The sequence below is a fragment of the Nilaparvata lugens genome, chromosome 3, assembly GCF_014356525.2.
Source record: "Nilaparvata lugens isolate BPH chromosome 3, ASM1435652v1, whole genome shotgun sequence".
NCBI classification, from domain to species: domain Eukaryota; kingdom Metazoa; phylum Arthropoda; class Insecta; order Hemiptera; family Delphacidae; genus Nilaparvata; species Nilaparvata lugens.
The window spans coordinates 76,459,141-76,479,860 of NC_052506.1; the positions used below are offsets into that span (position 1 = coordinate 76,459,141).

Genomic DNA, 20,720 nt, shown 5'->3' on the forward strand with positions numbered 1-20,720 from the left:
AAAAGAATGATATGGATAATATAAATGAATGAGTTATTCAACCACAAATAAATTCTCATGTGCTATAAATATTATAATTTTCTTTTGTAGGCTTATTTGTACTTTTTTGTAATAATATTTAGAAAAACTAAAAACATAGACACAAATCAGATTTTCCTTATAATCAAGGATATGTGCTTCAAACTTTTTTCTTGATAGATAATACATTTTCAAAAATTAGAAATTCAAATTCGAACCTTGATGTACTAAGGATTCCTCTTTCGATTTACCACAAATATTAAGTGTGAAGCATTAACCTTCAAGTGCCAAAGTTTAGGTATTTAAAATCTCTAATGTGTAAGTTGAATTTAAGATATAGAATTTTATTTTCTAATACAATGATGACTGTACTTGATGTTTCAACAGTGATGATTATACTTGATATTGCAATTAGGTCGAAAAGGCCCTGTGGAGCGGTCTCAGCTAATAAGGCATACAACGACGGGCAGAGGTCGCACGGATGAAGCTCAACGACAACAAACCCAGGAGCGGTCCACCAGCAACTCGGAAAACCAAGCTTTCCTCAATGATGTACGTGCATTTCACTACATTCCAATGTTGTTCAAATTGAAATCATATCGCTTATAAGTGGAAGACATATTTGTTGCTCTTTTTTCGTTTCAATACAACTTCAATTCTAATTTAATCACTTCGCAGATATTTCAGATAAATATTGTTTGCTCTTTTCCTGGCTATGTAGATCCATTATTATTTCCCAACTCAACTGGGTATTTTGTGCTCACTTCATTATTAGAAGTCGTAAATTATTACTTGTTGGTCAAATCCAAAATGTATTAGTATAATTAAAATTAATTTAAATAATTGATATTAATTTATAGATCAATCAACATCTCCATTGATATGAAGCATGCTCTGGCTTATTATTTTTTCTTCTTTTGACTGTCTATTGGCAACATGGAGATCTTTTCATGCTACTGAGGAATGTGACACATTATTCATTATAATTAAATTGTACATACCGGTAACAATTTTTTTAACAAATTATAATTTAATTGTATTATATTGTACATTAAATACATACATCATTCGCATAAAAGATGCTGGTTCCATCAAGCTTGGTAGCGTTCACAAGTGCACTGGAGGAACATAAGATTTCTAGGGCGATAGTTACTATCGATAATTCCAAAGCACACCTTTAAAGCGTCCTCTGCTTGATCATGTTCAAATGTCTTGACCGAGCTTCGTGGAACCGATCATTACTTATCTTAAGAAAATATTCGCTAGTAAGATTTATTCTGACCCACCAAACTGCTTTTTAGCAGTTATAAAGCTCCCATATTAATATGTTCTATCATTATTGTAGGTTGTGAATCAAGTACTAGCAGGAGAAGGAGTTGGCTGGTTGAAACTCAATCGGCTCAAGAAGTTGATGGAAGATGAAAGTTATCGAAATTTTGTACTGAGCAAAATAAATAAAACACTTGAGAGAAAAATCAGCCCTGCGGACCATTTAGAAGATGTGGTGAGTAAATTATTCTGTTCTCCAACATTCAATAGATAAAATGGAATTTAGAATGAGATTTTAATTTGTTTTCCATTCGCATTATTTAAAGATGGAATCGTCAACCCCAGCACGATTAAAATATTTTCTTGGTCCACTCACATGTTTCATATGAACACTTGAAAGTGTTATTTACTCTGTCGAAATCATTTTAGTAAGCTGTAATGAGTTTTTTCTAATAAGCATGCTCTTAAGCATGGCTCTTCAATAGTGTATTGTAAATTCACATGAATTAATGATGTGGTATTTTGTTGCAGTGTGTTTCGAGAGCAGTGTGGAAGGGCATGTTGAAATTACTACAAGCTGTTGTTTATGGCCTAGAACAAACCTATGCTAATTACGGCCTTGGTGGAATGGCTAGTGTCTTCCAGCTACTAGAAATAGCTCATACTCACTACTGGACTAAGGACCTTGCTGACACTGGATTCGATAGCATGATGCTGTCTCAGGTAACAGTTCAACTTTGTTCTATATATAAAGGAATCTATAATATAATAAAGGGAAGAATTAGCTTATACACATACGGGATAGGAAATTCACGAATGACGCATCATCACGTATGAACTACTGGACTGATCAACTTGAAATTTTGCATATGGATCTTAATTTAACGAGGATGGTTTGAGATGTTACGGTGATATAATCGCCAAGGGCAAAATATAAAATATAACAGGTTACCGGCCTATTTTAAATTTTTCAAGATTTCAGAACGTCAAGTTTTCAGTTTTTCAAGTTTATAGTTATATACTTGCATGCGTTACCTGCTTGTATTGAATAAAAAAAATTGTTGATGAATATGTTGTTTAGTGTATTGCTTTTGGAAGAGTTGAATTAGTTGTAACTCAAGAAGATATCTTTATTATCAAATATCATAATCAATATCAAATAACATTAGAAAAGTAATTTGTTTACAATGAAGTAGCCTACTTGAATTTCATTATTTTCTGTAGTTGATTTTTGAATAAAACCAGAAGAAATTTGACTAGTGTAGTGGACAATTTCGTATGTTGCTTGCAGGCATCTAGCCCATTTGGAAGCACTGAAAACGTTCGCTCTCCTCAGAGTCCCAGCAGCTCTCCGATCCCTTCCAATTACATTGATACATCTAGAAAATCATCACAAGCGAGTAATTATGGTAAGTTGAATTGAAATGTGTTTTATTCTATAATTGCTCCTTCAATAAGAGAATAATTTTAGTCTGTTCTAAATTTACAATGAATGTAGAAAAGAAAGTTGAATAAGTTTAGAATTCAGCTTTCAGTTGGAATTTAAATACTATAGTAATATTCATTCTAAAATAGGTGATGTCGACGTTAGATTGGACTGGACTATGAATCTCATTTATAACCAAATTCAATGCCTTTGCTTTGGATTTTCAATATTTGAAATTGTAGAAGGGATCTAATTCATTATTGTAATCTACAGTGAGAAAAATTGCCGTTCAGAACGCTACACTTGAAAAATTGCTATTATAAGTTCCAAATGCACAAGTACATAGATGATGACTTGTTAAAATATTCAATAAGAAAAACAGCTTGAAAAAGTCAAATCATTTCTATTTCTATTCCACAAAAATTGTCAACAATTCTGTCTAAATCTATTTGACTACATCAATTATTAATCCATAATATAAAATTCCATTATGATACCGTTATTCAACCATACAAAAAATGTGTAGACTCATCACTTATATATTATTTAAATTGTGGTGTGAACCATAGCTAGTGGATGAAGCTCTTGCTAGGATTTAATACTATTTTGCTAGGATTTTTTTTCCTATTTAATATTTTTATTTTTTTTCAAATTTAATAGATATTAAATATTTTTAACCAGATCACTTCCTTTTTATAAGATGGGTACGCTAAATTGTTGGTTAAGACTTAAGTATAACAGTTGTGAGGCCATTTTAACGGCTCAAATAATATATTCGGGCTAATTATTATTAGAAAATCGTAATTAAAATGTTGTAAATCACCCTGAAGACTTCTGCTACTGCAAATATTGACAACAGGGTTAACAGCTAGATAGAAATTCAGCATTTTAATTTAAATTTTCGTTTAATAATAATTATTCATTAATTAGCATTTGAACAAATGCAATTTATAATTTATTTCCATCTATGTTGTTGCTAGTTAAGGGTCTTCTCGCCCATATATTATTCCCGTTAGGGACTCCTCACCAACAAAAAGCTACACGAATTTATATTATTCATTGCTCAGATGTGATTAATACTATACCTGCTATTGAGAGAGAAGCACCTCCTCTTCATTATCAAATCAGTCCAACTAGTTTGTCCAAATTAATTGTCTAAACTAGTTTGAAGATTGTATGTCAAAACATAGTACTAGATGAGCGGTTCATAATACTTCTAATATGGAGTATTTTCTACAATTTGTCTCAATTTTGTTTGCAATTTGTGTGATGTTTGTTTGTAAGGTGATAGTGCCGGCCCCCCTCCATCAGTGCGCCTACAACCCGAGGAGGAAGCAGCGCCGTCCAGTGGCTCTACATCGGAAATGCTGCGCGAGATTTTCATTCAGAAAAAGCAGATGATGTTCCTTTCAAAGCTCACTTCAATTGATACTGAGGTAAAACTGGTCACAATTCACATTTTGGAGTTTTTTTATGATTTTATAGTTATGGTGGCATCAATTATTATAATTGTCATTCCCTTGATAAATTCCAATGATGGACAGTAGTTGCTCGCAGATAGCCCAGTTTTATTAATCAAGTTTTTAAGTCATGCATTTACTTCGACTTAGATAAGGCTTACTAGATTTTGTGGAAGTCGCCAACTGCAAATTCTTACAATATTTAAATCAATTTAATCCTTATTGTATGAAGTATACAACAAATTTTGGTTTTTCAATATTATTACTTTTGAATTTTTCAAAAGTCATTTTTAATTCGAATTTTGATAAATTTCTGGGAATTTTTGTTTCTGAACTGGTTTGCTATATTGCATTACAACAGAATTTTTTATATAGTTTTCTGTGGCATTGAATTGAATTTTTTGGTTATGCGATTGTGATCTGTGGATTTTGAACTTTTTGTGTCTATATGTGTTGCATTGCTGCATTCATAGTGTGTGTTATTTTTCAATATTTTTGTATATATTGTATTATTTTTTGGGAATTTGGAAAATATTTTGAAGAATACATTCTTTGTGTTACAATGATTATGAATTGAGTAAACTTTGTTGTTAATGAGATGCTAAAGATGGAAGAAACTGCATCTTTCGTGATTCTTTGCTCATGTTTTTCAACCATATAAAACCTTGGAACCGTATTTCTTCCAAATACGTAGAGATTACTCGATTTTCAAAAAAAATAACTGAAAAATTTATCCGTTATGTACTTTGCTGGAGAAGCGATAACTTTTGATATGAGTTTCAAATAAAAAAACGAAAATTATAAAAATAATCGTTTGAAAAAAGGAAGGGAATAGTGTGAATTCAATCAGAGAATCAGTTTTTTGAGCTTTGTTCATGAAATATTTCCTACTACTCAATAATTTGCAAATCCATTCCCAAATGGACCTACAGCACTTATTAGATTGTGAAAATAATTTTTTCAAGATTCATTTCTTTATAGTATATCTTATGATCTCCATGATGATAAAGCGATTTATCTCAATTATCAAGCTACTTTTAAGTATCCATTATCAAAAACTGATATTTTTACTGTGGTCATATAGACTAGTACTCCAGTGATTGAAGCAATTCCTATATGATAACTTTGTTCATTTTCAAGTAATACAGCATGATACGTATTTTATTTATTGATCTCGAGATTGATTCAGTTCTTGGTGTGTTTCAATTGTTTAAACTCTTGATGTTGTTGAATTGTGTGTTATGCTTTTTCAACTATTTGCTTTGATGTTGTACTTTTTGTAAGTGTGTCATTTGAGACCAGACAGCTTACCTTCTTATCATATTGGGTACATTTTTACTACTCTCCAATATAATTGAAGATTTTAAAATTTCAAACAAAATATGAAATCCACTACTTCTACTCTTAATATTTGCATTTTTTGTTTTAAAAATAGTAAATATCAAATTGATGAATAATTCTTCCAAGGGATTAGCTGAATACAAATTTTGAATCTTCTTTTTGTATTTGTAGACATATTAGTCATTTTTGAAGTGGTTATGTTCTTCTTTGTAATATTTAGAGTAATTTTCGACTCTGATTAAACCATTGCCCCTATCGATTTAAATTATCACGTCTCTTTTAATGTGCTACTTTGAATGTATTACTGTTCGAATTCTTCAGGCATTCTTGAGGTGTTGATAAGTTATGTTATATCTTTTATTTCAACGATAGAATTTATAGATGTGAACGTTTGGGAATGTCTATCTAGATATTTTTAAGCATGATTCAATGTGTTAAATCAGAGTTTGCATTTTCTGTGAACTTGGCGATTAAAATCATGATGATTGATCGAATGATCAAGTTTTTCAATTAAAATTTAAAATTGTATTTTCCACACTAACTTTTTCTGAAAACTGTTTTTAAATTCTCATCTTCAAGATTTTTTGTAATTCTCAATGATCATTCTCACAATATTTCACAAATTCATCAGAAATTTCGGTATAGCAGTCATCCATCACGAAAATGACAATGTGTTGAAAATCCATGTAATAGATTGCTTAGACCTATTTGGTTAAACATGATGAAAATTGTAATGTTCTTTACAAATACGGTACAGTTCATAGTTTAACTTATATCTTACTAAAAGAAAAAAATAAGAAATCATACTCTCAATATGCAATAAAATAAATTATAATAATATTTCCAAGTTGAAATTTTCCGTTTAAATTGACATAATTTAGACTAAAATAAGCAATTTATAATTTCTTGCTTATGCCTATTTCGGTATCATCAAATTATCCAATGGCAAAAATAAATAAATCTAATAGATATTTATTGCTCAATTTGCTATTTATATTACTATCGAATCAGTGATATTAAATTATCACTATCTTATTGAATTGAATAGTGGAATGAAATGAGTAAAACAAGGCATTTACCCAATTTATAACTCTTTTCAGCCAATTATTATAAAATAATCAAACTACAATCTTATTATTGGAGTAATTCAATATAAACAAAATACAATGACTCAACTCTGGGGCTTGTTTCATAAAAAAACATAAGCTCTGTAATATTATATAATTTAAAAGTTCCCACACACTAAACACTAAAACTATAAATCAATAATCCAACTTTCCATATGCAAGTAGAACGTACAAACATGTATAACAAGTAGCCTTTTACTCAATTTTAAAAGGCTTTAAAACTGTTCAAACAGGCAGCTAGTAATACCTTTTGATTTTATTTGACATACTTTCAACCCGTACTACTCAATGAAATCGCGTAAAATCTCTTTGATTTTTCATACTTATAATAGGAAGACATTATAAAAGTAGCTACTTATAATGAAATCTTTATTAAAAGTGTAACTTCCACTTCAACTCTCATAATTTCAGTAGATTGAATGTTATAAAAATCAAGCTATAAAATTAAAATCTTTAGTTCCGAATCAACTTCCAGAGCCCTAATAATTTTAATAAGGGTATCCAGCCAAAAATAATAATTTCTTAATGTAATTTCCTAATAAACTTTCAGAACCCTGATAATTCTAGGCCAATTGAATTATAATAAAATGACTTTTAATAATATCATTAAGAATGTTCGAGAAGATTATAAAATAGCAGGGTATTGAAACAATTCAAGTAGACATCATCTCTCACAAATCTTTTCCGGCAGAATGTCAATGGATATGATATCTTTTCCCAATAATGGTCCTCTACTCAAATACGTTAATCTTCGTAATTTAATCTGAATATAACACAAAATGGAATTTAAATTGCGTCTCATCTCAGTTTTATTTAATAATTCCTCAACTTGGTGAAATTCATTTAACTAAGTTAGCTGTCTACAGTATTGTTAGTTATTATCAACTAGAACTTGAGCCATCATATATTGTAATCTACATTAATGAATCTAATCTAATGTTATCTAATCCCTCATAATTGTTATGCCCGGTTTCTTAGGGTTCTTCAAATCGGTCTGTAGCTGCCTGTACATTGAATATACCTGTCCGTTAAAATGTAAAGAATATCAATGAATATATGAATCTATTTATCTTGAAAAAAAAACTTTAAATAAGATTAAAAATTCAATAATATTCTTGGATAACGTTTCCAGTCATGAATATTCTTAGAAACTTGACTGATCTCGTTTTCATCAGTGGATCATTGAAAACAGAAATATAATTAACACAGTAAAACAGTAACTAATCAATAAGTTCAATAGTAGTAACTATAATATTGATTATTATAATAACTATCAATAGTTATAATATGACAGGTAAATTAGTTGATAATTATTACGAAAAATGTTGGAAAAATATATTCATAGTGTGACTGAGACACGAAATTTGGTGTTAATTGATCCTTAAACAAACTGGTAAATCATTCATGAAACAATTGAGAAACCGGACATTAGTCGGATAAGAATGTATTTGTGTATAGTGAGGTCCACGTTATAATGGCAGTGTTTAATTAGCAATGGTATTGTTATCCTTGTCTATCATTCAAAAAATCGGAAGAGTGCTATCTCTTTCTCGCTTTGCTCTGTTGCCAGATCGTCTTTTAACAACGTAGAATTAATATTTAATTAACAAAATATTTCATCTTAATTATGAAGATTCATTATGAAATTATTGAAGAATATAATTTTTTGCTTAATAAAATATAATAGATTATTTTAAACGAGAATGAACCGTTAATAATAACATTAATAAACCTGTAACAGCTACTGTCTATAGAAGGCATTGACAAGACAGAGTAGGATCGGCAACGTTTTTCTCCGATCTTTCTCCACTGCCATTATAACGTGGACCTCACTATAGAAATGGGGTGAGTGTGCATAGTTGGGGTGCATGTGTGCATGCTGGAGAGGAGTGTTGTGAAGTATAGTAAGGAAGCTGTTTGGTCTGACCTGACAGGGTGGGTGCAGGGAGGGTGGGGTGCATGGGTCCCCAGACGCCGGCTCGTCAGAGGCTGGCTCCATCGTCACCAATCCGCACTTCTCGCTGCAGCGCAACCACAAGAACAACGCCTCCTTCCGATCAACCGTCTCCGACAGTGAAATTGAACAGGGAAACGTCAGTACCATTTCAATTGCGCATCGCATGCATTCACACCGATTAGTAGCTTTTCTATTTATAAGTTGCATGCAAACTTTTCAAACGTTTAAAGATATGTCATCTTAAACAATACCAATCAAATACAGTTGAAAACTGTGAAATAAAAAGACACATATTGTCAAATTCTACAGTTTTATTTGGTGCAGGACCATGGTTTCGTAACCACACACGTCACATTTTCAAGCTGACTGCTTGAAGCTGTCAAGCTGTCAGCTTGAAAATGTGGCCAGCGTGGTCACGAAACCATGGTCCTGCACCAAATAAAACTGTAGAATTTGACAATATACGTATGCTTTTATTTCATTATGGAACAGTTCTACAACATACAACATCGACAGTGACTCAGTCGGACAGTTGAAAATTTTGATGTGAAATTTTACCGTTAAAAACCAGTCAAACATATTGTGGTCAAATCATTAGATAAGTTCATTTTATTTTTATTCATTCAATACAATCACTGCAATCACAAATCGTAATCTATAGATATGATTGGGTGAGAGCAACAGGCCTAGCCCATTTTATTATCCAAAATATCAGAAACTTATTCTCCCTCAACATACCAAAATTATTTAAGCTGGACTCCACCATATCAGTGACAGTGAAAATTACTGATACTGTACAAATATTATTCCCATTAGTTTAATGGGACTATTCATACTCAATCGGCCGTGCTGAGTGGGAACTGTCAAATCAGAACTCATTGAAATTATATTTTCATTGTGCTGATCACTTTCACTGTAATTGATATGTTGGAATCCAGCTTTAATGTGTTCAACTTAACGAATGTACAGTGAATCAAAGGGATCTAATGGAAATTATGGGCTCCTCTGTATCAAGGTGATCACACTGAACTCCTCTCCCAGTCATGACTGTATGATTTTTGATTGTATTAATGAAGGAATAAACTCTCGACATTAGACTATAAAATTCTTTGTTCACTATTCTTTCCATCAGGAAATTCATTAATTTGGTTTGTATTTTTCAAAACACAAAATATGTATCGGGAAAGCATTCCAAATAAATGTTTACACAATATTCCGCTGTTCATGCACAAATCGAGGAAACTATTAGAAGAGAAATAACAAGCCTATCCCAATACTACTTTTCTTTCAAGCCTGAATCCAATGAATATTTTTGTAGCCTAGCCCAGTCCTAAAAAAGGGTTTTCTTTGTTCATGCAGAGTTCAGCAGTAAAATATGGCTGTAGTAAATTATCTTTAGAAACATTTCCACTTCAAAGTTGAATGAAGAATATAACATTATAATTTAATAAATAATCACATATTATAATTTGCTATCGAATAATCCTCAATGAATTCAACTTGAAAGTAGTTAATAAATTTCCTACTAGTATAATAATATCTCAACCGTCACTTTATTCGGCTTGGATGTTCCATTTTCTATGTTAATGTTATATGATTTTTTATTTTCTGTGTTGATTATTGTAATTTCGTGTCACGTGCCGAGCACTCGTTTTGCTTTGCTTCACGCTTTTCAATATCGCTCTGCTATTATTTGGTTTCAGTATCCTTGTATTGGTTTTCCTTGGTTGTACTTGGAATGGTCTTTCACCATTCTGATCCAAAGTAAGTAGATTTTAATTTATCCTATTATGTTTTTCTGCAATTTCATTTTTACTTTCCGTTTTTAGAAATTTATTTCAAATTTCAACCACAAAATCATGTTTAGCGTACCAGTAAATTATATTTTTCATTAGAGTAGCCTTGAACCTTAAAACTGAGTCTTTGAAGAAGTTGATTATATTTATTATTACTAAGTATGTCCTATATGAAGAGAATAGCACCTTCAAGACTGTTCTCAATTAATACAATTGTATAATAAATTTATGGAAGAGATTTTTCTATTATAATTTGTGTGAATTAAGCTAGCAACAATGAAAATAATTGATAAAATTATCAGTATAAAGCACATTGACAACTTCAAGAATCATGATATCTAGAAGGAGGTTAGTTCATTCCGAACTTCGTTTTGTTTCTCAACGATTCTTCATTGATGAGATTGTGAGGAATCGAAAGAAATATATGGAACCATCTATTGATATATGATTAAAACATTTACAAGTACAAATCTCTATGAACTTCTTATCTATTCAATATGATTTTTCTATTGCAGTTTCCACGTCAACCGAAGCAACGCAATCCAAGTGTATGGTCGAGTAAATCTTCGCTGAGTGCCGGATTCCGTTATCATGGAGGAAACATCCATAACACGTCCACTACTCCCAGTCCCGATTCTGGCAGAACCTACATTTTCGAAGGTAAGTGATTGACAAATCACAAAATTTATTCATCATTTTGAAAATCATAAACATTTCCTGCAACCAAGCCATTGATCAAAATTGATAATTCTAATAGATACAAATTCAAAAAGATTTTGAGCTTGAAAATAACTTTCTAGAAAATGAAATCTTAACAAGAAATTAAACTACTTCCAAATTTTCTTCATTTTATATACATGAATCTTATAATTAATTAAAAAAATGTTCAGAGTAGTTTACTGAAAACTCGTTCTGTTTTGCCTCACGCTTTATCAATGTTCTCATTGTTATTCTATTTGGCGATATTGTAAGCTCTTTATTGAGCTTATCTGTTCTAAGATCTCATGAAAAATACTATACATACATTGTATCAAAGTAATTTAATTTTCAAGTTCTAGACTACCAATTTTTGAACTGATTCAATCTCTTTCCTCATGGAGTTATTTTTCTTTCAAATAAATAATTGTAAAATCTATTATGAACTTTTTCAGGCCTTATAGGAAAAGAGAGGTCAACTTTGTGGGACCAAATGCAGTTCTGGGAGGATGCGTTCTTGGATGCCGTCAGCCAAGAAAGAGATATGGTTGGCATGGATCAGGGTGCAACAGAAATGATGGAAAGGTAATCAATAATTGCATTTTTGCACTTATCAATAATTAATATTTATTCTTCAGTACTGAATATTATAAATAATGATTTATGAATGGATGTTTTCTCATTGCTCATTGAAATGTCAACTCACAGTTATTATGAAAGATAGAATGAAGAAATCATTCATTACTACCTACAGTATTTAAATTGTCCCTATATGAAGTTTGTTGAGAAATTCAAAACAATTTAATTTAGAATAGCGATTTTAGTATGTGTTTCGTTGTAATCATGTAATTTACGGCGACCGACTGATAATATTAAGAGTCAAATCTAACATTTGAACTTATGGAGTTATTATTAATTTATGTGCGAGCGAGAAAAATAATGAGTGATTTTGGTTGAGAAGCCACAAATCCCTTCATACTGTAAGTAATTTCACTGTAGGGCTTAAAAAAATATATCTTTATTCACAAAATAAAATGCATCTGTAGTTACAATAAAAATATTGTGGATATTTCCCCACAATGACACAATCTGGGTGTGGGTAATGACTATACTATTCTTTTTGGATTGTAAATTCCATGCTATTGTTTTCTAAGCCTTCGAGTTGAACTGTACTTTAAAATGTTGAATATTTGCTCAAATATTCTGTTTGGTGTGTTTTTGGACTTTCATATTAAGCTTTTAAATTCAAAATTGAAAATGTATGTAGTGTTTTGTTTCCATGTGGAAATTATTGAAGAATTGAAAAGTCTCACATAACCTTTATTTGGACCATTTATTTCATGAAATTGGGATAAAAATAAGTTTTGGACTGTAGTCTGTTTTTTTTTTGTCCTTGAATTGATTGTGAATGATATATAAATAAGTTGAATTTATTGTACTCTATTTCCGTTGATAGTGAAATTTATTGTATTCTATGTTGACAGATACAAGTGCCTAAGTGAAAGCGAGCGCAAGCGACTCGAGCACGACGAAGACAGACTGCTCTCAACGGTGCTCTACAACCTGACAGCCATCATGCTCATGGTCAATGTCAACAAAACCGAATTGAAGAGAAAGATTCGCAGGCTGCTCGGAAAAAGTCATATTGGTTTGGTCTACAGTCAGGAAGTGAATGTTCTCCTTGACCAGATCAACAATCTAGTGAGTAGGCCTATATAATTCAACTGGCATATTTTTCTCAGTTTTGTCATTAACAGATGACATCTATTAATGTCACATACTTGAAAGCTTGAATTATATAGAAATTTATCACAGTATTATTCAATTTAAAGAAATCTCTAGCTCTAAAATGCGAGATCCATCACAGTATGCTCAAGTTTACTAAAGAGTTTATTGATGTGCTTATTTTAAAGAACCTTACTGATCCAATCATGTATTCAATGCTCATACTTCTCATAGTTTTGTCATTATGATTTGAAATCTAGTAATGTCGCGTTTGAAGGGAATCGTCAGTTTCAAGAATGAAATATTAGTTCCCACAATTCGGGCTACTCTCTAGTTAACTAAGTTAGACATTTATCACAGTATTTACTACAATGAGAGTTCAATCTCTGTAAGCACGCTCATCTCTAGTTTATTCAAAGTTCATTGATAAGCTTATTCATAGAAACATAGAATTTTACTGGTCCAAAAATTTATGATCTCGCGTTTCTCATCAAATGTTCTATGACAAGTAGTTAGTTCTATTTCCCAGCAATTCCAATATTATTTATTATAGACCGATAAGATCATTCCCTCACAATTCTTGTACTTGTTATTCAATATCACCTCTCGAAATGCCCCAGGGTATTTATTATACATATAAGCATTTCTTGGTGTTTTTGTAAATCTCCTGAATGTACTGTATTTCCTGGTTCAAAACCATCCCATTTGAGCATTATTAATAGCCTAGTTCTTTTCGAACATCTCAGCTTGCTTGGGAATAGGTTGATGCATAGATTTCACAGTTTTTCAGGTAGTTTTTCATATGAAAACCTACATATTATATAATGTATAAAAACATACATACATAATAATACATTGTCTTTTTTTAGGACTACTTTTAATATAAATAAAAATATTAATCTGAGTATTCTTATAATTTATAAGGGTACTCAGATTAATATTTTTCTTTATACATAGTAATATATTGCATTCAACTGAAATTAGTCATGGGTCAAATGAAACACGTTCAATAAAGTGATAGGCCTATTATTTAAAGCTCTCGTGTATTCTGCGATACTATTGTAATTAATTATTTAAAAATCATAAAAATATATTGATTACACAATGTAAATGGTGGATTTATTTGCAGCATGGGAATGACATCGACTTGAAGCCTGTGGTATCACGACAGTCGCACAGGAAAAGCTTCAATGTGCATTCGGGTGTCGACTCTTCCGGAGATCTGCTTTTTTTAGAAGTGCGTGAAGATGGCCTTGTTCTCAGGTAAGACTCCCTTCTTCACAAATATATTCTTTTGAAGCCAATTAAAGCACTAAGATGAAAAAAATGTCGTTGAAAAAAACACCATCATTTCCTATAAGAGAGAATTATTTTTGATACTCCCTTATTAGTCTACTCAGTCGAGTCTAAGCAATTCAATTAGTATAGCCTACAGTAACCTCTATTCTAATTCAGGATTAATATTACTTCCTATTCGACTTTCAACTGAAATTCAATTATTTTTACGTTTCACTTTCGTGTGATGCGTATATTAATTCTTGACTTGTGCTTTAGTGAAACGAAGTCAAATAATCAAGAAGTAAGCTGATGAGATTGATGTAAAGAATGTATTTTGGTTTAGTTTTCAACTTCTGTGGGGACCGTAAATTTTCTTCTGAAATATTATATGAAACTTACATTAATTAATCATATCATATTCATTCTATTAGGTATCAAAAGTTTTCAACAAAGAATCTATTTTAGAATGCAAATTAATGCAATTCATTCTGAAACTAAATTTTCTATCATGAATGAAAATAATGTAATCCATCCAGATGTACAATGATATAACTGAAGTTTGACATTAAAATGTATTATTTTCCATAGATCAGTGAATGGTATAATCGTTGAGCGTTGGTGGTATGAGAGATTGGTGAACATGACTTACAGTCCCAAAAACAAAGTTCTCTGTTTATGGCGCAAAAATGGAGGACAAACTGAGCTCAACAAATACTATACCAGAAAGGTAAATTGTGGATCAATATTTTATTTGTATTCTAATTCAAAATCAACTTTTAATCAAACTATCATACCTTGGAAAACGTATTTTTCAAAATAATTTGTGAATCATAAGAAAAATGATTTGACATTGTATTAACACAAGTTTTTAAAGAAGCCAGTTGAAAAATGTCATGATTCTTTCAGAATAACTACTTCGTTACGGTTCATTTTCTAGGAAACTTATTAAATCCAATGGATAATTAAATCAATAGGTTTAATGGTCCATTCAATTTAATTAGTGTCTTAGAAACTGGGCCTGAAAGTTGTTCACATCTTGCAGAAGTATGAACAAAAGTAAAAGTAAATTATCGTAAATTCATGAGGTTTTGTTAAGAGTCACATTGTTTTAAGAGTGAATTTTAAAGCAAAGTCCAGTTCAGTATAATATGATAACAATGAAATAGAATGTGAGTTGCTGTAATGCAAAGATGTGTATCCATACATAAGGATACCCATCAAATTGTCTTTTTCATTTGAGTTGTATCATAAGGATACTCTTTTCATTAACATTGGACAGTTTTTCTAAATTATGGGTATTATAAATTAGTATATTATAGTGAACGATGTGTGTATCGTGAACGATGAATTAGGAAATGAAATGTTAATTTTCAAAGTGTGAAGATCTCTATCCTTACTTAAAGGAATCTCTATCCTTACTTTAAAAAGGATATCTTTTATTATGAAAGATAGAATTGACCTATGAAAGATAGGAAGACATGTGAATTAGTGTGTAAAGAGGTGTATTCCTTAAGGATCGTTTTCTTCAAAGTTTAGTTTAACTAATAAACCTGTTCAATCATGGTCGCATTTATTATAATGTATTTCAATTGAGTTAGCTGATGGATTAAACTAGAATTTTATTTCAACTTTTTTGAAAATAGCGACCCTGAGAAATATACCCTTCCCATTAGCACTTGACAATAATAAACGAAGGATGATGAAATGAGTTGTGAATTGTTGTAGAGTTAAAAATATGTACATGTTGACATTAATAAGGATTTAGGTTGGGGTGGCAGTGCTAGTTGTGTGTTGTGATTAATAAGGATTTACATGTTGTGGTTATACAGTGCAAGGAGCTGTACTACTGCATCAAGGAGGCGATGGAGCGAGCAGCGGCGCGGGGCCAGGGGGTGACGCATGGCGTGGAGCTTGGGGGGGAGTTCCCCGTGCAGGACATGGCCACCGGTGAGGGTGGATTGCTGCAAGTTTGCATGGAAGGCGTAGGACTTCTTTTTGCCTACAGCAAGGTGAGTGCATTGTGTGCATGTCCCACCCTTATCATAACAACCATTTCACCCCTTTATCATCGTATCAACTGGAAGGTGAGTTCAAGTGCTAAGAAGCTGCCAGATCAACTTACACTTGGAAATGCAGAGGACAAAATCAAACCAGAAATATTCAAAAGTATGTTTGCTCTCTACCGTACATATTGTACACTAACAGGAAATTACTATTCTAGCTGATACTGTCCTTGCTATTCAAAATAACGTTTGGACAATAAAAATAATAAAATAGGACAATCAGAAGAAGTTGTTGAAGAACCGCGCAAACATGTCATGACACTGTCAAATAATGCGAAAAAATAGCCTTTAATTCAATCCTTGATTAATATAGAAGACTTAACCAATGGGTTTTACCTTCACAAACAATATTGTTATCAGTTCAAGTCAAAATAGAATAGTTTATTAGTCTTTTTAATATAAAAAACGATCCAGTTTTATTAGTAATAAAACGCTACCAACCTTAGATAGACTGACGTCGGAATATTTGCGGCATTAAATCTCGCTAAAAGCATGGGTTCTTGATCATTTCCTCATGGCATCCCATCACGAGTATTCGAGTATATTTTGGGTATTAACCTGGTGAACCCAACTAGAAAGTTTTCAGGGCATAGTTTTTTCCATTCTGCTGTGTACTTTTCAGTATTTTACAGCTTACTGTGGATATATTTGGAGGAAAAATTAATAAGACCTAACAAAATAATGATACATTGGGTTATTTCCTTCATCAAATGATCAAATTGTCTTAAATGGCTAGAGGATTATCCTCTTATCTGTGATATTAAATTTCAACTCTATTTTTGTAGTTCAATTTCATGCTTCTGCACATGAAAAACTCCAGGTTTTTAATTTACCTGGCAAGGTAGATGCTGAAAAATGGCTACTTTTCAAGAGAAAAGTGTGAGCTTCAAAGGATGATCAATATTTTATTTGAAAATTCTCTATTCAATAGAGTAGCGGGGAGTATTTGAAAAATTGCTATCTAGTTTCAAGTATAACTTTCATGACAAGTTCTATGAAATACCTTATCAAAGTGGACATAGATAAAAGAGTGATCTTTGAGTTTGGTTCTAGTGTTAGTAGAATTGAACGTGGGTATCCTTTGTTTTATCCTGCATACATCAATGCTGTGTTTTCTGGCTTTCTAGATAGGAGATCTATCATATAGCTATTATAATATATAGAGTGAATGGCGCTGGACTCATTTCTTGACTATTCCAATTTTCACTTTTATTCAACTAAAAAACTTTAAAATTTGAAAATTCCGAGACATCATTGATGGGGAAATAATTATCGCGGCGGTTGAATTAGTTCCAATTACAGATTATGCTTGAAGTGACTTGTTTTGGGTGAAATTAGACTTCATGTGTGCCGGGTAGCAGTAAGAATTCTACTAACATTGAAGCAATACTGTAAGAAATTCTCTTCAATTTTATATCGATTCAGTATAGAATTCCCAATTAACTTTGTACGGTACCTGAAACACGTTAATTTTTCTTACTTTTTTAAACCGATATTATAGTAAGTGTATTTTTTAAAAATGTTATGAAAAGCTCCCCACAAACGACTCAATTCAATTTATTGAACCGTTGAATTTGAGTCAATGATAACTCATTAGTAAATTATTATTAATCTGGCAGCTTCTTACAATATTGTACAATCAGATGAACATTGATTGCGTTCGTCACTTGAACCATTCTGAGTTCAATCTTATTCAAAAGAAGGATCTCATAATTTATTGTGTGTAACTACTTCAGCTGTGCTTGAACAGAACATTCATGTAATATTTTTAATGAAGACTGAATAATAGTAAAATATGACTCAAATGAAAGAATTGTTCCATTTAAGTTGCAACAACACATTTTTGTCTTGTTCATCATGAACTACCTGTACTATGACGTATTTTTCAAACATATTGACTGTGATCAATCATAATAATTACTATGAACTCTGTATTTTTCAAATTCGTAAACTATTCTGATCCAGGATATGATTGCTCATTTTGGATTCATTAAATCAACCCTTTATTTTTAAAATTTCGTGAAATTAAATCCTCACAAAAAATCATTTTCACGGATTTCATAGAATTCTGTATACATCTACTACTTCTGTTTTTTTATTTGCAGGATATGTCTAGTACTTCATCCAGAAAGTATTTGTGATATGCCAAAGCACTGATGATCAAATGATCACGATTTTTGGTTTATTATCAACCTGAAGGGTTATACTCATAATATATTGAAAGTTTGTAAATCCCAAATTTTTCCTTTTTGCTTCTAAAATAAGATTCACCTAAATCGAACCAGATTCCCAGGAAATACGAAATTCTAAAAAGGTTAATGAACTCACTTCAATAACAAGGTTGATGAAATGATAATAGTTATTAATAATAATTTATTTCCTTCGGATTTGATACCTAAATTGATTAATCAATTTCTTAGTGAAACATATTAGAATTGTGATCAGTCCTGTATGTTTTATTGGACTGAATTTACAATTGAAAGATAATCCATTCTTAGCAATCATTCAAGGATTCAGGATATTCTAGTAAAAAATCTGTTCAGATATATATATACAGTTTATAAATAACCTCGTTCTGAATTATATTTCATTTTCACTTCCATTTTTGTGTCGTGTCGTTCGTTCTCTTCTTTTTTACAAGTTTAATTTTACCAATTAGAACACCCGTTTGATTTGATTTCTTACTACAAATATATCAAGGACCTCTCAAAACTTCCATAAACAGGTTTCAAACATAAGCTAGTTCTATTATTGAAAAAAGGATAACAATAGTTAGATTCTCGTTTGAATAAGGTAGTACTATCCAGAGCTCAGTTTTTGAATTTTTATATTGATGTCTTTTCATTTAAATCAATTTCTATCACTTTCTCTTTTTCTATATTATATATTGTTTCCTTTTGTTTCGCATGTTTTTAATACATTTTTGTCAGTTTCTTGGATGTGTTGTCGCTAAACCCAAATTGTTTTAATTGAAACTTAACCGTTTGAAGACTGATTTAAGATCAAATCTAGGAAAATAATTTATAGTTAAATTTTAATTTTCTATGTTTGTGAGTTATTTGCTCTGCGTTCTGTTTTCACACACAGCTCATATCAAAAACACGATTCTTATGAGTTTTTATTAAATTTATTCTTTTATTTTCCAAACATCGATCAATTAATAATATTTATTGTTTGTTGTTGTAAACCTGATCAGAGCTTAAGGAACTGTTGAGATGGTTCTTGAACCCCATACCTTACCTTGAAACCCCTTTACCTAGACTTGTTAGATGTTTAAGCTGTTTACTATAATTATATAGATTATTTATTACTTATACTATTCTTGGATTCGACGCATCAGAACATATTTTTTCCATTTTTCTGTTCATCTTTCCTGGATTTGGACTGCTAACAGGATTTCGAGGTACCTTAAAAGTGTTTATTAGCTCTCACATTTGTCGTTATTATTGTTTACCGTAGAGCATACCCATCATCTTTTCTTTTGTTTCATTTATATTTTCTCATTGTAGACTTAAATGTTCTATCTCTACCATATTCATTATTGTTTTCCTTGTCACTGTTCCCTGTTTTTCATCGTCAAGTATTTATTTATTTGAATTGTGTTTTGTTTGGAACCCGGAGCCCAATCAGAGCATGGGTGCACTTTAGTTTAGTTGTGACAGCAACTCACATTCCACTCTTTAGTTGATATATACGTACATATAATATATATTATATACATATATTATATCTGCTTGGCCATCTCATTAGTAACTTAAGCTTTGACTTTTTCAAGTTGTAGTTATATTTAGTTATTTTTCAGTTCTGTTTGTTTATGTTAGCTCTCAGTTGCTTTTCTGACATTAGTACGAGTATTTTGCATGAGCGTTAATGATGAAGGTTTTTTCTAGATATCTGCGCCGCATGCATCTTTCAAATGGGGATTATTGACTTGGACTTGTACATTTTGTATCACTCAGCTGCAAAATGTATGAGTAGTCTGCATACAAACCGAATCCTACATATTGAATCTTTTATTCTAATCAACTTGTGAATTTTATTCCAACATATACTTCTAGGAGATGGACTACTTTCTGCGTACTCTCATCATGCAACTTTTATATTGTCATGTATTTTTTTCTATGATATTCATTTCACATTTCATTCATTCATTTTCTATATTTATTCGTACTGCGAACTGAATCATTCAATTGGAAATAAATCATTTTCCATCAACATCATACAACATTAATCGTTATTATGTTCAGCTAGGATCTATGAGGTGAAAGATTGAAGGTGGAGGTGGACTGCAATAAATAGGCCTATCTGTTTTCATTCACACGATCTCATCATGACGATTTATTGACAGCAATCAACTCTCTCCCTCAATTAGGATTACTTCCCATCTACATACTACTTTTCAAAAATACTGCTATAATCTTTAATTAAGTTTGTTCAAGTTTGTCAACAAACTTTTGACAAACATTTCAAGTCTCTTCAATACTACTATAAAAATATATATACCAACAGAAAATCGTACACCATAAATATCATTTTATACTTATCTTAAAGGCCTAATTCAATA

General features: G+C 31.2%; 1 protein-coding gene across 20 annotated transcripts in view; it reads left to right on the forward strand.

The window, feature by feature from the left end:
- The window catches only part of LOC111049646 (MAP kinase-activating death domain protein), a 79,367-nt gene that overhangs the window by 47,349 nt on the left and 11,298 nt on the right, over nucleotides 1-20,720 (forward strand). For 13 of the 20 annotated variants that reach the window (XM_039424638.1, XM_039424639.1, XM_039424637.1 and 10 more), the window contains 13 exons: nucleotides 434-570; nucleotides 1,364-1,522; nucleotides 1,819-2,010; nucleotides 2,579-2,696; nucleotides 3,998-4,149; nucleotides 8,576-8,734; nucleotides 10,910-11,054; nucleotides 11,546-11,675; nucleotides 12,575-12,791; nucleotides 13,945-14,078; nucleotides 14,682-14,820; nucleotides 15,923-16,102; nucleotides 19,551-19,559. In XM_039424638.1, coding sequence (XP_039280572.1) covers nucleotides 434-570; nucleotides 1,364-1,522; nucleotides 1,819-2,010; nucleotides 2,579-2,696; nucleotides 3,998-4,149; nucleotides 8,576-8,734; nucleotides 10,910-11,054; nucleotides 11,546-11,675; nucleotides 12,575-12,791; nucleotides 13,945-14,078; nucleotides 14,682-14,820; nucleotides 15,923-16,102; nucleotides 19,551-19,559 — 1,871 coding nt within the window. Of the gene's footprint in view, nucleotides 1-433; nucleotides 571-1,363; nucleotides 1,523-1,818; nucleotides 2,011-2,578; nucleotides 2,697-3,997; nucleotides 4,150-8,575; nucleotides 8,735-10,301; nucleotides 10,363-10,909; nucleotides 11,055-11,545; nucleotides 11,676-12,574; nucleotides 12,792-13,944; nucleotides 14,079-14,681; nucleotides 14,821-15,922; nucleotides 16,103-19,550; nucleotides 19,560-20,720 lie in introns of those variants that run through there. The other 7 variants (XM_039424650.1, XM_039424651.1, XM_039424652.1 and 4 more) reach the window with 4 other exon arrangements.